This window comes from Tasmannia lanceolata, unplaced genomic scaffold, assembly GCF_043159265.1.
Source record: "Tasmannia lanceolata isolate RefF3 unplaced genomic scaffold, GAP_Taslan_0.1 ptg000006l, whole genome shotgun sequence".
Lineage (NCBI taxonomy): Eukaryota > Viridiplantae > Streptophyta > Magnoliopsida > Canellales > Winteraceae > Tasmannia > Tasmannia lanceolata.
The window spans coordinates 8,473,205-8,489,825 of NW_027518683.1; the positions used below are offsets into that span (position 1 = coordinate 8,473,205).

At 41.4% G+C, this 16,621-nt stretch overlaps 2 protein-coding genes across 2 annotated transcripts; both read right to left on the bottom strand.

The window, feature by feature from the left end:
- Positions 1 to 12,569: 12,569 nt before the first annotated feature.
- LOC143878310 (putative ubiquitin-like-specific protease 1B) lies at positions 12,570 to 13,944 on the bottom strand. The gene is made up of 4 exons (XM_077380610.1): positions 13,611 to 13,944; positions 13,428 to 13,525; positions 13,068 to 13,344; positions 12,570 to 12,988 (listed from the first exon to the last, which is right to left on the bottom strand). The coding sequence occupies exons 1-3, from the start codon at positions 13,710 to 13,712 to the stop codon at positions 13,197 to 13,199; spliced, it is 348 nt and encodes a 115-aa protein (XP_077236725.1). The 5' UTR covers positions 13,713 to 13,944; the 3' UTR covers positions 12,570 to 12,988; positions 13,068 to 13,196.
- Positions 13,945 to 13,988: 44 nt separating this feature from the next.
- On the bottom strand, positions 13,989 to 16,621 carry LOC143878311 (uncharacterized). Its single transcript, XM_077380611.1, has 4 exons — positions 15,454 to 16,621; positions 15,230 to 15,382; positions 14,329 to 15,140; positions 13,989 to 14,198 (listed from the first exon to the last, which is right to left on the bottom strand). The coding sequence occupies exons 1-4, from the start codon at positions 15,913 to 15,915 to the stop codon at positions 14,078 to 14,080; spliced, it is 1,548 nt and encodes a 515-aa protein (XP_077236726.1). The 5' UTR covers positions 15,916 to 16,621; the 3' UTR covers positions 13,989 to 14,077.

A 16,621-nucleotide genomic window follows, 5' to 3' on the forward strand; every position in this document is an offset into this window, starting at 1 on the left:
AGAACGCATCCTAAGAGATGAAGATGGCAATTATGTATGGGGTTTTTTCACCCCTATTGGAGTCACTGATTTTAACAAGGTGGAGATAAGGGTGTTCACCAAGAAAAAAGGATGTTGGAGAAAAATTGTTTGGACAGAGTAATAGTGGAGGGCGATTCTTTAAATGTGATCGAGTGATTAGAGGGTAGAGCATCCCCTCCGTAGTGGTTTAGTCAATGGATTGATGAACTATACAACCGGATGGCATGCTCCAATATTTCATTTCATCATGCAAGGAGATCGGCAAACTCTGATGCCGATAGGCTAGAAAGAGATGGTTGCTCGAGGTCGGATTTGGAAGTCTTCGATTTCCTCCCCCCTTGAAGGTTTTTCTTGTATTACGTCGATCTTCTCGATCGCAACGATCGCTAGGGGTTTCCCGTGTTTCTTTTCCCTTTAATATAATTCTTTGCCATTCAAAAATAATAATAATTAAACAAGAACAGGTAAAAAGAGGAGATTTAAAATGACTACATATCATTAAAAAATTATTTTACATCTAAAATTCTAAAATACTTGTCAACACATTTTGTCAAGTTCTATGAAAAAAATAATAACCCATGATTCAATAACTCCACATCATATTTATGAAATGTTTGTTTACTGCATGCAATGCAATGTAATGCTAGATTTCAATTCAACTCATCTTAGATTTGGAGTGCAATGCAATGCAACTCATCTTGAACCCATGATTCAACTCATCTTACTACATGCAAGTATTTTGAACCCATGTGTTATTATTTACAAAATGCAATGCAAGATCTCAATTCAACTCATCTTAGAATTAGTACACCCATGCAATGCAATGCAAGATCTCAATTCAACTCGTCTTAGATTTTACCCAAGACCTTAGTATGTTTGGATACATAGCATAGGGTCGGATAGTCGTGTAATAAGAAGTCAAAAGAGATGAGACAATCATTGGATTTGTCTAGAATCACCTATGACAGAATAATGGAATAGACTTACAGTAGTGTTTGGTTGCACGACATAGACTTGGAGAATAGAGGAATAAGTAGGGGTGTCATTACCAATATAAAGAGTGGAGAGAGAGAGAGAGAGCATATATATTCATAAGATTTTCAATCAAAATTCAACTATTTTTGTATAATTTGGTTTGAAAGTTAGACGGAGGGGACATTAATGCCACATAGGTATACATGCAATAATTATGTAGGAAACATTTCTAAGAGAATTCAAATTGCAGGAATCTTCATGAAAAGTTAAGAGGAAAAATGTATCTATTTTTCTTACCTTTTTTTTTCATGCACACACAACAACAACAGAAAAAGGAAACTTGAACCAAATTTATTCAATTTTACTTAAAGATTATTTTAAAGAGATAAATAAAATCAAGTTTTCTTAATTTTTCGAAGGTTTAAAATTGGGCAAATGATGAAGAAAATGCAAAGATTATGCTAAATTGTTAATAAAGGGTAGATATTTAAAAATTATGAAAAAATGGCTGTCAGGTGAGAGAGTATAAGTATTATGACAAATATACCCTCACTTTCATTCATTTTCCCACCATTTCTTAAGCTCATTTTCTTTCTTCTTCCTCACCTTACCCAGGGAACGTAAAAAATACAGAGCCATTCCCATCCTTTGGAAGGTCTAATCCCCACGTTTTTCTTTCTTCTTCCTCTCCTCACCCAGCCAACCTGAAAAATACCAGTGCAGCCATTGTCATCCTTTGGAAGCTCTAGTCCCCACGTTTTTCTCTCTTCTTCCTCATTTTTCAGAGAATCGTGTAAGAGGTAATTTGCAGAAGAAATGGCTATCGGGTAAGTAATCTCACATACCCATTTCGGATTATATTTTTTTTTCCTTTTAAGGGTTGGTCGATTGTCTAGCTGCTGAAATCGATGATCGAGATACATTTAAACTAATTAAAAAATTAGATTTTGATTTTTTCGGTTCTTCCAGTATGTGAATTGCTTCTGTTTGGTACACAAGAATTTCAGTTCTTTCAGTAATGATAATAGATCTTTGATGGTCATATGTTCCTTTACAGCCGTTGGAATACATCGAGTATGTGCTGGTTTAGTATTAATTTGTAGAATCTTCCCCCTTTTCATGCATTCTTTTGAGCTTGCCTCATAGTATTTAAATTTTGTTTGATTAATCTCATTCTTATATTTTTCATGTATTTGTCACAAATTCATGTTTTTCTTTAGCTATCATTGGACTGCATTATGAGAGTGGGGTCTTGAGTTCATTGGTGGAAGAGATTTTAATCTCTTTTCTTTTTCTTTTTATTTTTTTGAAACTAAGCCTTTTCTTTTCAGGATTTAGAGGAGGAAATAACTGTCATGTCTTATTGGCCCAAAAGAATTATGATATTCCTTCGTTTGATAGCTTTACCAGTGATTTTATTAGATGTTTCATAGTTAGTACTAATATATTTCATAGTTGTGTGCTTGAGTATATGATCCAGGTCTCTTTGATTCGGTAGAGCATCAAAGAATGGAATGATTCAACAGTTACCCTTATCACGTATAGATCCCATCATATCAATGCTGATATACTTGATAGTTGTGTGCTTAAGTCATGTGTGCCAATTTGTTTGGTTGTTGCCGTCATTCCTTGAAGGTGTTTATTGTAATTTGTTAGAGAAATCCATCCATCTATTGTGTTAGCAAATGTGGGGATGCTTTCATCATATTAAGTATTGTGAATGAGGTGGGATCCACAATTGGATGATCAGGATCGAAGATCATATCATCCATTCAGTTGTTATACTAAGAATAGGGGAAGAAGAGATATAGAATGCCTTACCATTCATTTAGATAGTATTGGAAGGAAAGATCAAGAGGTGGGTCTGTTCTGCAGCTTCTCGTAGCATTTTTTTCGAATTTCTGTTCATAGTGCTTAATTGAATATGGGATTATACATATTAATTGAACAGGGAGTTAGGACTTTAATCTGATTTTTTTGCAAATAACAGTTATTATAGTTTTAGAAACAATATAGTTATTGCCTTCGAAAAAGGATTTATTGTCCCATTTACAAATAAGAACTAATTTTTGTGGCAGCCAAAGAGGTCCATGGAGTATGTTCATCATCTTCTTGTGCCTGATTGGATGATCTTAACCATCCAATCAATTGCCTACGAATGAACAGTAATAGAAATTTGATAAGTTTTGATCCATATTCAACAACTCAAATGCATTTAATCAAATAGTTTGAATTTTTCATTATATGTGATTTTGGGGCCTTGGAGGATCAGAGACGTACTCTGCCCGATGGGTGGTATGAAATGATCTACACTAGAGCTCGATATGCACTACATATGCACACCATTGTAACTTAATGAGGTTGCTGCTCAATCGATCTTTCCTCTTTAACCTTAAAACCTAGAAAAACTCTTCTTACATATTAGTAAATGCATAGGAAAGGTCATGTTATTTAATATTCAAAAAAAAGAAGGAAAAGAATAGGTTGATTCAAGGAAACGATTATGGATCACTATCACCGGCTCGAATTTTAGATCCAATCATATTTTCCCCATAATTCCATTTTTTATGATTATTTATGCGTGGTTATTTTCTTATGTTCTATTAGGCTCAACATACAAAATTTCACATATGGCAGTGAAAAGTAGTTGAAGCTGTGTGATCTTTTGTATAAGATTTTGAGGATGCTGCCCATTGACCCAACAAAGAGGAACTCTTTCCAGCGCTGCATATGCAATGGGGACCTGGTTCTCGTGTATGAGAGGCATGACATCATGAAGGCCATCAAAGTATGTGAAGGTTCAGAGCTCCAGAATTGATTTGGTGTTTTTAGGCATTCTGATTGGGTTGGGAGGCCTTTTGGATCCAAGGTGCTGAGCAATAAGGGGGGATTTGTTTATCTGTTTCCTCCTACTCCTAGTTGTGGACTCTGGTTCTAAGCCATAGTCCCCAGATTTTATATATTGTGGATATTAGCTTTGTGATTTCATACTTGGAAGTTATCCCTGGCTGTCTGGTTCTTGAGTCGGGCACTGGAAGTGGTTCTCTAACAACCTCTCTTGCAAGGGCTGTTGCTCCTGTTGGCCATATCTATACATTTGACTTTCACGAACAGAGGGCTGCCTTAGCCAGGTAATCCATTGACTCACTGGATGACATTGATAGAATAATGTTGCTGTCTTGTGAGACATTCGATATGCCAGTTTCTAATATGTATCTTTGTTTTTCTTATTCCCTGTTGGAAATATAAAGGATAGTCTTTGTTATTTATAGATCTTTTTTTTTCAGTAAGAGTTGAGGATAAAATGGAGGGAAAGAAGAGGGAATTTGTGGTTCATTTGGCGGGAATTGGAGGCGAGAAGACAGGAGCTGCGAGAGCCATTGAAAACTTTGCCTTTTCCCTTTTTTCCTGCTTCGGAGAAGACGAATGAATTGGGTAGTAAATGGAAGCGAATCTTTTCAAAGGAGATTATGTTTGGACCCCGTTGTTTTATGCAGGGCACCCCCTTCCTTCCTGTATTTGACTACTTTGTAAGGTAAATAAATGAGAAAATCATACATGTGCATAAGTTGGTGCTTGGTGGTTGTCACCTATCCCTGCTCACTGTGACATTCCGTTTTTGGAATCTATAAGCGCTATTGAAGAGTCAACAACTCACTAGCCGTTTCATCGAGTCAATCAGCATTTGGACCTTTTAATTACTAGCATGTTTCATTGGATTTAGTATTGCCCAAAAAAGCCTATCAGTTCTTATATTTAGCTGTTTATGAATGCTAACCCAGTCATGATGTGAGTTTGGACCGTTTGGTAATTGGTTGAATAGTGCCCCAAGTTAATCGTTAACTTGAACGACTCGACTAGGTTTTACTTTGGCCATGTTTTTTCACTACAAAATCAATCAATTTTTTTTTCCTTTTGGGTCGCCTAAATTAGTAAAAGGTTGGCAATGTCAGTTCATAAACTCGTACAATTAGGAGGAATGATAGATACAAGGGAGCATACAATCAAATGTGGTTCCGAGGTATCAAATGTGGTTCTGAGGTATCAAATGTGGTTCCGTAGAGGTTGCGAGGTAGAAAATATGGTTCCGTAGTGGTTACGAGGTATAAAATGTGGTTCCGTAGTGGTTGTGGGGTATAAAATGTGGTTCCGTAGTGGTTCTGGGGTATAAAAGGTGTTTCCCTAGTGGTTAGGAGGTATAAAATGGGGTTCCGTAGTGGTTGTGGGGTATCAAATGTGGTTCCGTAGTGGTTCCGGGGTAGAAAATGTGATTCCGTAATTCTTCGGAGGTATAAAATGTGGTTCCGTAGTGGTTTTGGGGTAGAAAATGTGGTTCCCTAGTGGTTCCGAGGTATGAAATGTGGTTCCCGAGTGGTCCCGGGGTAATAAATGTGGTTGTGTAGTGGTTCCGGGGTAGAAAATGTGGTTCCGTAATTCTTCGGAGGTATAAAATGTGGTTCTGTAGTGGTTGTGGGGTAGAAAATGTGGTTCCCTAGTGGTTCCGAGGTATGAAATGTGGTTCCCGAGTGGTCCTGGGGTAATAAATGTGGTTCCGTAGTGGTTCCGGGGTAGAAAATGTGGTTTCCTAGTGGTTCCGAGGTATGAAATGTGGTTCCCGAGTGGTCCCGGGGTAATAAATGTGGTTGTGTAGTGGTTCCGGGGTAGAAAATGTGGTTCCGTAATTCTTCGGAGGTATAAAATGTGGTTCCGTAGTGGTTTTGGGGTAGAAAATGTGGTTCCCTAGTGGTTCCGAGGTATGAAATGTGGTTCCCGAGTGGTCCCGGGGTAATAAATGTGGTTGTGTAGTGGTTCCGGGGTAGAAAATGTGGTTCCGTAATTCTTCGGAGGTATAAAATGTGGTTCTGTAGTGGTTGTGGGGTAGAAAATGTGGTTCCCTAGTGGTTCCGAGGTATGAAATGTGGTTCCCGAGTGGTCCTGGGGTAATAAATGTGGTTCCGTAGTGGTTCCGGGGTAGAAAATGTGGTTTCCTACTGGTTCGGAGGTATAAAATGTGGTTCTGAGGTATAAAATGTGGTTCCGCAGTGGTTGTGGGGTAGAAAATGTGGTTCCCTAGTGGTTATGGGGTATGAAATGTGGTTCCCTAGTGGTTCCAGCGTATAAAATGTGGTCCCGAAGTGGTTCCAGGGTTGAAAATGTGGTTCCCTAGTCGTTCGAGGGTATAAAATGTCGTTCCGTAGTGGTTATAAGGTATAAAATGTGGTTTCGTAGTGGTCCCGGGGTATAAAATGCGGTTCCCTAGTGCTTCCAGGGTATGAAATGTGGTTCCCGAGTGGTCCCGGGGTAATAAATATGGTTCCCTGGTGGTTCCGTGGTAGAAAATGTGGTTCCGTAGTGGTTCCGGGGTATGAAGTGTGGTTCTCTAGTGGTTCCGGGGTAGAAAATGTGGTTCCTTACTGGTTCGGAGGTATAAAATGTGATTCCGTAGTAGTTACGTGGTATAAAATGTGGTTCCATAGTGGTTGTGGGGTATAAAATGTGGTTCCCTAGTGCTTCTGGGGTATAAAATGTGGTTCGAAAGTGGTTCCGAGGTATAAAATGTGGTTCCGTAGAGGTTACGTGGTATAAAATGTGGTTTCATAGTGGTTGTGGGGTATAAAATGTGGTCCCGGGGTATAAAATGTGGTTCCCTAGTGGTTCCAGGGTAGAAAATGTGGTTCCGTAGTGGTTACGTGGTATAAAATGTGGTTCCATAGTTGTTGTGGGGTATAAAATGTGGTTTCGTAGTGGTTCCGGGGGTATAAAATGTGGTTCCCTAGAGGTTCCGGGGTAGAAAATGTAGTTCCGTAGTGGTTCCGAGGTATAAAATGTGGTTCCATAGTGGTAGTGGGGTATAAAATGTGGTTCCGTAGTGGATAAGTGGGTATAAAATGTGGTTCCGTAGTGGTTCCGGGGTAGAAAATGTGGTTCCGTAGTGGTTCCGAGATATAAAATGTGGTTCCGTACTGGATACGTGGTATAAAATGTGGTTCCATAGTGGTTGTGGGGTATCAAATGTGGTTCCGTAGTGGTTCCATGGTATAAAATGTGGTTCCCTAGAGGTTCCGGGGTAGAAAATGTGGTTCCGTAGTGGTTCCGAGATATAAAATGTGGTTCCGTACTGGATACGTGGTATAAAATGTGGTTCCATAGTGGTTGTGGGGTATCAAATGTGCTTCCGTAGTGGTTCCATGGTATAAAATGTGGTTCCCTAGAGGTTCCGGGGTAGAAAATGTGGTTCCGTAGTGGTTCCGAGATATAAAATGTGGTTCCGTACTGGATACGTGGTACAAAATGTGGTTCCATAGTGGTTGTGGGGTATCAAATGTGCTTCCGTAGTGGTTCCATGGTATAAAATGTGGTTCCCTAGAGGTTCCGGGGTAGAAAATGTGGTTCCGTAGTGGTTCCGAGATATAAAATGTGGTTCCGTACTGGATACGTGGTACAAAATGTGGTTCCATAGTGGTTGTGGGGTATCAAATGTGCTTCCGTAGTGGTTCCATGGTATAAAATGTGGTTCCGTAGTGGTTCCGGGGTAGAAAATGTGGTTCCGTAGTGGTTCCGAGATATAAAATGTGGTTCCGAGATATAAAATGTGGTTCCGTACTGGATACGTGGTATAAAATGTGGTTCCATAGTGGTTGTGGGGTATCAAATGTGGTTCCGTAGTGGTTCCATGGTATAAAATGTGGTTCCCTAGAGGTTCCGGGGTAGAAAATGTGGTTCCGTAGTGGTTCCGAGATATAAAATGTGGTTCCGTACTGGATACGTGGTATAAAATGTGGTTCCATAGTGGTTGTGGGGTATCAAATGTGCTTCCGTAGTGGTTCCATGGTATAAAATGTGGTTCCCTAGAGGTTCCGGGGTAGAAAATGTGGTTCCGTAGTGGTTCCGAGATATAAAATGTGGTTCCGTACTGGATACGTGGTACAAAATGTGGTTCCATAGTGGTTGTGGGGTATCAAATGTGCTTCCGTAGTGGTTCCATGGTATAAAATGTGGTTCCCTAGAGGTTCCGGGGTAGAAAATGTGGTTCCGTAGTGGTTCCGAGATACAAAATGTGGTTCCGTACTGGTTACGTGGTATAAAATGTGGTTCCATAGTGGTTGTGGGGAATAAAATGTGGTTCCGTAGTGGTTCCCCATGGTATAAAATGTGGTTCCCTAGAGGTTCCGGGGTAGAAAATGTGGTTCCGTAGTGGTTCCGAGATATAAAATGTGGTTCCCTAGTGGTTGCGGAGTAGAAAAACTGATCCCGTAGTGGTTACGTGGTATAAAATGTGGTTCCATAGTGGTAGTGGGGTCTAAAATGTGGTTTCGTAGTGGTTCCGGGGTATAAAATGTGCTTCTCTAGAGGTTCCTAGGTAGAAAATGTGGTTCCGTAGTGGTTCCGGGGTAGAAAATGTGGTTGTGGTTCCGTAGTGGTTGTGGGGTAGAAAATGTGGTTCCCTAGTGGTTCCGAGGTATGAAATGTGGTTCCCGAGTGGTCCCGGGGTAATAAATGTGGTTGTGTAGTAGTTCCGGGGTAGAAAATGCGGTTCCGTAATTCTTCGGAGGTATAAAATGTGGTTCCGTAGTGGTTGTGGGGTCGAAAATGTGGTTCCCTAGTGGTTCCGAGGTATGAAATGTGGTTCCCGAGTGGTCCCGGGGTAATAAATGTGGTTGTCTAGTGGTTCCGGGGTAGAAAATGTGGTTCCGTAATTCTTCGGAGGTATAAAATGTGGTTCCGTAGTGGTTGTGGGGTAGAAAATGTGGTTCCCTAGTGGTTCCGAGGTATGAAATGTGGTTCCCGAGTGGTCCCGGGGTAATAAATGTGGTTGTCTAGTGGTTCCGGGGTAGAAAATGTGGTTCCGTAATTCTTCGGAGGTATAAAATGTGGTTCCGTAGTGGTTGTGGGGTAGAAAATGTGGTTCCCTAGTGGTTCCGAGGTATGAAATGTGGTTCCCGAGTGGTCCCGGGGTAATAAATGTGGTTGTCTAGTGGTTCCGGGGTAGAAAATGTGGTTCCGTAATTCTTCGGAGGTATAAAATGTGGTTCTGTAGTGGTTGTGGGGTAGAAAATGTGGTTCTCTAGTGGTTCCGAGGTATGAAATGTGGTTCCCGAGTGGTCCCGGGGTAATAAATGTGGTTCCGTAGTAGTTCCGGGGTAGAAAATGCGGTTTCCTACTGGTTCGGAGCTATAAAATGTGGTTCCATAGTTGTTGTGGGGTATAAAATGTGGTTTCGTAGTGGTTCCGGGGGTATAAAATGTGGTTCCCTAGAGGTTCCGGGCTAGAAAATGTGGTTCCGTAGTGGTTCCGAGGTATAAAATGTGGTTCCATAGTGGTAGTGGGGTATAAAATATGGTTCCGTAGTGGATAAGTGGGTATAAAATGTGGTTCCGTAGTGGTTCCGGGGTAGAAAATGTGGTTCCGTAGTGGTTCCGAGATATAAAATGTGGTTCCGTACTGGTTACGTGGTATAAAATGTGGTTCCGTAGTGGTTCAGAGGTATAGAATGTGAATCCGTAATGGTTCCCGGGGTATAAAATGTTGTTCCGAGGTATAAAATGTGGTTCCGCTGTGGTTCGAAGGAATAAAAGAGTGCTTCCAAGAGTAGGGAACTTATTGTTCCAATTGTGGTTGTATCATTGTAAATGGTTGTTCATATATTACTTTGTATTCAAATTTTATGGGGGTTTAATATTGGTTCTTATCCTAATAGGGTTTGCGAAAATGGTGGAAAGAATGGCTTCTTTTATGTTACACGTTGATGGGTACTTGAAGGATAAAGTATCATTTGAGTATATTGGCGGGACGAAGATGTCTTTAATTGTGAATCGGAATATAAAATTTAAAGAATTTGAGTCTCTAGTTCACCAAAAAATCCATACCACAGCAACCGGTATCTCACAATCTATACAATGTCGATATGTCGTGGATCCATATCAAATCGTGTTGTACGACATTCGAAATGACGATGACGTAGCTATGGTGATGATGCTTTTTGAGAATAGCCTCTTCAATTGTATGAGCCTGTACATAACCAAAGAGTACAGAGTAGGAGGAATTAGTTCTGCACCGATCCCCATCCGGAGGTAAAATATTCAGTAAGGTGGAAATTTTCATTCTTTGAACTCTCATTCCATTACACTATTAGGTGATGTGAAATTTGTCATTGGTCAGGAATATGAGGGATCGAATTCAACATTATGAATATCCTATTTTATATGGAAATATTTGTGATCCTTCTTCTCGTCCTCTTGAACCGCCATTGAACCTCATAAATAAATCCATCCGTGCAGCGTCAGCAACATCTAATCGAAATGACGTTGGTGCTCCGAAGAACATACAAATATTGGGCAGAAACCGAGAAGATACCAATATTCCTCGGAATCCGAATAGATATTCAGTGGACTTGAACGAAGACTATGAGGACCCTATTTTTAATGTGACAGAGGAAAATACATGGTAACATATGAGCACTGCCATGTAATCTTGTAATTACTAATTACATTTACTTCGCCAGTTCTATGTTTCTCTCATACAATATTCATTCTAACGTACTCCCTACTGTGCAGGCACGATGCAGAGTTCAGCAGGGATTTCCATAGTGATATGCATGTTAGTGATGGCATTGAATGCGAGGATGGTAATAGTATAAAGGGTGATGATTCATTTGGTGATGATGACTTCGTTGAGGACAGTGTGCGCGAAGGTGACTTTGGTAAGGAAGATGAGTGCGAAGCTGTACGCCCCCTCGTTGGTGTACAGAACGTTGTGGGCGACCCGTTGTGTAATACATATAGAAGGGAGCGGTTGGAAGTAGATGAGATGGTTGTAGATGAATTAAATGAGGGACGTATAGGACTTGAGGAGATGAAGGTGGGGGGAATCTTCCCGAATTTGATGTATCATTGGTGTATCATTGGTGTTGGCAATATCATTGGTTTTTACTCACTACCGAAAAGTCAGTCGGCCCACATTGTTTGGATCATCTAAATCGTTCATTTGATACGACATCACATATATTGGGTGTGCTCAAATAATCAGGTCCATCGAATGGAGGTAATCCTTCCATCTGTGGACGAACAAAGTGTACATACGATTACTCGAAAGTCTGAACCTAGCGTTGGACTTCCCAATGACGAGAGCGGAAGCGCAATATCACTTCTTTCCCGTCCGGACGAACAGTAGACTTGCAAAGTCTACTGGCCGTCCGACGGAAGTCCAGTAGACTTTGCATCTCTAATTGGGATAATTCGGAATTCCGAACCAATTTCCGGACTTCCGACGGAAGCCCAGTAGGTTGGCAACTCTACTGGACATCATTCGGAAGTCCCGACGTTGGGTCGGAGTTCCGAGGCGGAATTCCGAAGGAGTACTCGGATTTCCGACGGAAGTCCAGTAGACTTTGCATCTCTACTGGGCATCATTCGGAAGTCCGAGTGTTGTTTAGGCACTCCGAGCCCTTCGGACTACCGATTGAACTTCGGTTTTCCGAATCGGAATTCCGAAACAACTTACGGACTTCCGACGGGGGTCCAGTAGACTTGCCAACTTACTGGACATCATTCGGAAGTCCGGACGTTGGTTCGGATTTCCGACGCGGAATTCCGAAACAATTGCCGGACTTCCGACGGGAGTCCAGTAGGTTGGCAAGTCTACTGGACATCAGTCGGAAGTCCGGAAGTTGTTTCGGAATTCCGAGTCGGAAATCCGAACCAACGTCCGGACTTCCGAATGATGTCCAGTAGAGTTGCCAATCTACTGGACATCATTCGGAAGTCCGGTTGTTGGTTCGGATTTCCGACTCGAAAATCCGAAACAACTTCCGGACTTCCGACGGGAGTCCAGTAGACTTGCCAACCTACTGGACATCATTCAGAAGTCCGGACGTTGGTTCGGATTTCCGACGCGGAATTCCGAAAAAATTTCCGGACTTCCGACGGGAGTCCAGTGGAGTTGCCAATCTCCTGGGCATCATTCGGAAGTCCGGCTGTTGGTTCGGATTTCCGAGTCGGAAATCCGAAACAACTTCCGGACTTCCGACGGGGGTCCAGTAGACTTGCCAACCTACTGGACATCATTCGGAAGTCCGGACGTTGGTTCGGATTTCCGACTCGGAATTCCGAAACAACTTCCGGACTTCCGACTGATGTCCAGTAGACTTGCCAACCTACTGGACTCCCGTCGGAAGTCCGGAAATTGGTTCGGAATTCCGACACGGATTTCCGAAGTTCAATCGGTAGTCCGAAGGAGTCCAGTACAACAGCATATATGGTTCCGGACCGGGTTCATGTACGTTACTACACGAGGATCTACCAATTCAATGGGCTTCATCACATGTATACATCATTTCTGGCGCAAGATCATTCAGATTATATATTAATGATGATCATTTGGGTGATGAACTCGTAATGTTAAGAACTTGATGTTTAAAGCACATATCTTTTGTGTCGGATGGAGAAAAGAGTGGAATTGTGGAACATGTCAGTTTACCGGTCCCCACTACATTTTTCATCTTTACCCCAGTACAAAGAGCTTTTTCCCGATCCTGGTCACTCAGAAGCTTTTTTGTGTTTGTTGTTTTTTAAAATATGTTTTATGAGTAAGCTGGGGTTAGGCAGGACCCCGACCAGATATATTTATGGAAACCAAAGATATACATGAAGGAAGAAAACAACCTCCTTACATAAAAGGGGGGAACAAAAAGAGGCAAGAAGCCCAAACAACAACATCCAAACACAGGACAGAACCTGCAAAAACAGCCCAAAACAAAAAAACAAAGCTCGAAGTGATTTCTTTGCGTTTGGTAGGGGCAGAATAGCTTGGAGATGAAGGGGTGGATTTCTGATCATTGAAAAGATTTGCCCAAGGGAGACTTGCAGACCATATAGATCAATCCTCATCCAGAAGGTTGCTATTCAAGGACCAGATGTTGAAGCCATTCCTCATCCACGACTTCTTCAAGTTGCCAGAAACGCTGAAGAGAGCCCGGATTTGGAACAAGCCTTACCTGCAAACAACCACAATTATCATAATGAATAAGTAGAACATTTTGGTGTTTCCCAATTGTGTGCAAAATATCCACTCACCCTAGCAGGTTGATTTCCGCCACCTACTTCAGGAACGAGGAGAGCAAGTATCGGATCACCCGCGAAGCAATTGAACTCTAATGCATGTACAACCAACAACAATGACTCCCAGGTAAGAATGTGAACAACTTATAGGGATACTTTCCCATAGACCCCATTCAACATTTCCGAAAGTAGGGAAGCTCGCATAGCTGTAATATCTTTCTGGGTGAAATCGAGGCTAGCGTCACGGGTAATGTATTCCATCTCTTTCAAAACGAACAGCCCACAGTCGTGGCTGGAAAACATCAAGCAAAACCGAGAAGAAGAATTAATCGTTTACGGAGGTATCGTAAACTGAAGTAATTGCACGTAACATACCTGTTACCTTGTAGGGGCCGATCGACCACTACATCAATGGGGAATGCACTTATATCAATGTCTTTGACCATTCTGAACCATTTAACAAAGTAATCGACCTACAAATCAAGAATTCCGTACGTTAGGGCAGTAGTAAGAAAAAATTAATTACTAATTGCCATACGAATCAAGAGTAGTACTCACAAGGGGTTGCACCTTCCTACAATCTGTGTGACTGTAAAGAGAATCGTAAAGAAGGAAGGTACGATGCCCCATATCCAACACGAGAAGTACCCAATGAACCATTTCAATGTTAATTGGAATGAGTACTTTTCGTATCTCTTGAAGAGGGGTGTTCTCTACACGAGTTACGAATCTGGAACATGCATCGGGACGTTCACATCTTTCGTCAAGAATAACTTGCTGCAACCAAAAAAAGAAATGTTAGAATTGCCCGCAGCTTGGGAAACAAAAATCACTACTTATAAGTTAATTTAATCTCACAGGTAGATGGGTAGCAAGGCAAATGCATGATCCCTTTTTTTTTGTTCGCCAACATTCGTCTCGCAAGTTCAAGTAATCCGTATATACATTAACAATCTACATAACAGACCATAGGTCAACGAGAAGGAATTCTAAGAAGATATGTGTACCAACGCATTATTCACGCTTTACGTTACTAACTGAACCATATAACATCTTACCGGAGATGATATCCACCCTCTACGATCGGTTAGTATAAGCAAGTCTTCTTTACACATGTGGTACCCATCACTGTGAATGACTCTCTCACTGCAAATCGAGTAAAAAGTCAGCTACCTCTATGGTCCTTTGGTCATATAATTGTACTTAAACAACCTATGTATGCAATTAATCGGAGATATTAGAATTAAAAAACAATGTAGGTTGTACGAAAATTTACGTAGGTGGTAGCGCTGCCAATGCATCCACCTTCATCGCTGCAGGCCCGGTGATATTGCGAAGAGCATACATGCTTTTCCGGTTGCTTATGACATACGGTGAACTGACTGCTCTACTAGGTTGTAACTTCCTTCGACGTTGCTTCACATTTTTTTCAATGCTCCCAATAACTTTTTCATCTTCTTTCTTATTTGATTTCTTACTCTTACTGAGGTTCAAATCAGGAGTGTCAACCAAGATAACCATTTTAGCTGCAGCATCCCTGACATCCCTAGTAATTAGGCTATCAATAGAGATATGTTCTACGCTATCATCAACTATGTGTTTCCCCATATCATCTACAAAAACACCATCCCCTACTTCCCCCTTCGCAGTCACTATCTCGGGTTCCCCATCCATATTGTCGGCCTCTCGTTCCCTCTTTCTCGTTATCTTCGTTGGGATATTATTCCCTGACTCCAAACCTTCCCTCTTTCTGGAACCTCTCCCGAACAAATGAATTTTTACCTCCCTCATTTCACGTTCAACTCTGGTTAACCTCTCCAACAATGAACTATTTGTAACAGATTCATCTACTTCGGACTTCCCATGTTCCCCTCTTCCTCTCGTACTTCTCCTCCTTCGTTCCCTCCTCTGATATGTCGCAATTGGCCTCATTGGATCCCTCAGTACAGGCAGAGTTTGACCCCTGCAATCCCCCACTGGGACCACAATTGAACCGACTGAATCGCAAGGAATACTACCATCGTCGTGTTGATCATCGAGTCGAAGTAGAGATTCTTCCCTTGCCGTAGCTTCGACCCTCCTAACCACCTGGAATACATTCCATATTACTAATTACAAATACGACTGTAAAAATAACACGAAAGACATACAACGACCAACATGCATTATACTCTCACCTCTACGGCTTTCACCGTCCCATGAATAATAGAGTTAATCAACTGTTGATGCTCCATCTTCTTCGTATTCATCTGAGCGGTCCACTTAAATAGACGCGGATACGCATCAGGAGAATTAGGTGCCCATAACGTGGTATGCTCAAATAGCCATACCTGATATCAAAGTAGATTAGATCCGCATAAGATAGAAAGAAAAAAACTATATGCAATGAATGGAAAATTACCTGTAAAATGATAGAGCAACCCAATATATGTCCCTTTCCACCGAGTGCAGCATGTGAATCTAATGATCTGACCAAGAACTCATGAACGGGAAAAGCCCATGCAACATTTCCTATAGTCTGCAGATCAATATACGGGAAGAGGCAAGAACATGCCTTCTGGTCCCTCTGCGCAAACAAGACAGTGCTGCAGAATAACAATATCAAATGCTTCACAGTCGACTTCACCAAGTCTTCTTCGTCTGAATCCATATCGGCATGAATAACCTTCACCACCTCGTCATAGGTGGCGGTTGGACCCCCAAACCTCCAACCATCCACAGTATCACTGCTAGACCAATCAAATTGCGGCCTTTCCCCAATCATACTTAAACCTAATATTTTAGCTACATCACTAACTAGAAATGGGAGTACGATGCCGCCCAAACAAAAACCTTTCCGTTTGGGATCCCATTTATTTACCATTGTCGTCAAAATCTTCTTCCGCAACTCGACATCTTCGAGGCCCTCATGCAGAACCAAATCTGTAAATGGGGTATCCTTTATGAAATCCCTATGCACATCCCGTAACCGAATATTTTGTAGGGACTCGTGAAAGCGTGATGGACAGCATCTAGATAAGACATATTTCGCCTGCAAAAATGGCACTATTAAACAGTTGAGCGAGAAACAGCAGGAGATGCAGACGGAAAATATAACAGTTACTCACCATCACGAAAAAGGAAACAATTGTTGGGAAAGATCAACAATTTTGTTTACTTCGTATGTATCTGTCGAAACCACCAACAATCACTTGAAACACAATATTAGTCTATTCAAACACAGTATTACTCCATTGAAACAACAAGGATAAAGAAACCATATGTAATCACTTTAAACAACACAGGGCTCCCCAAATAACTGGAAACAACCAGACGTAAAGATCATGAACACCATATATGACAACCGTAGCTAACCCCTTCAAATTTAAACAATCAAACATCGGTTCAAACAACATATGGCTCCCCAAGTAATAGCAACCATAACAAACCGTACGAGAGTCAAGCAAAACCATTCAAACTTAAACCACCAAAAATCACTTAAAACAACCATAGCTATATAGATACTTGAATCAAATTCATAAGAACCATCATAAACATACCATGCAAGCAAGATACACAATATAACGATA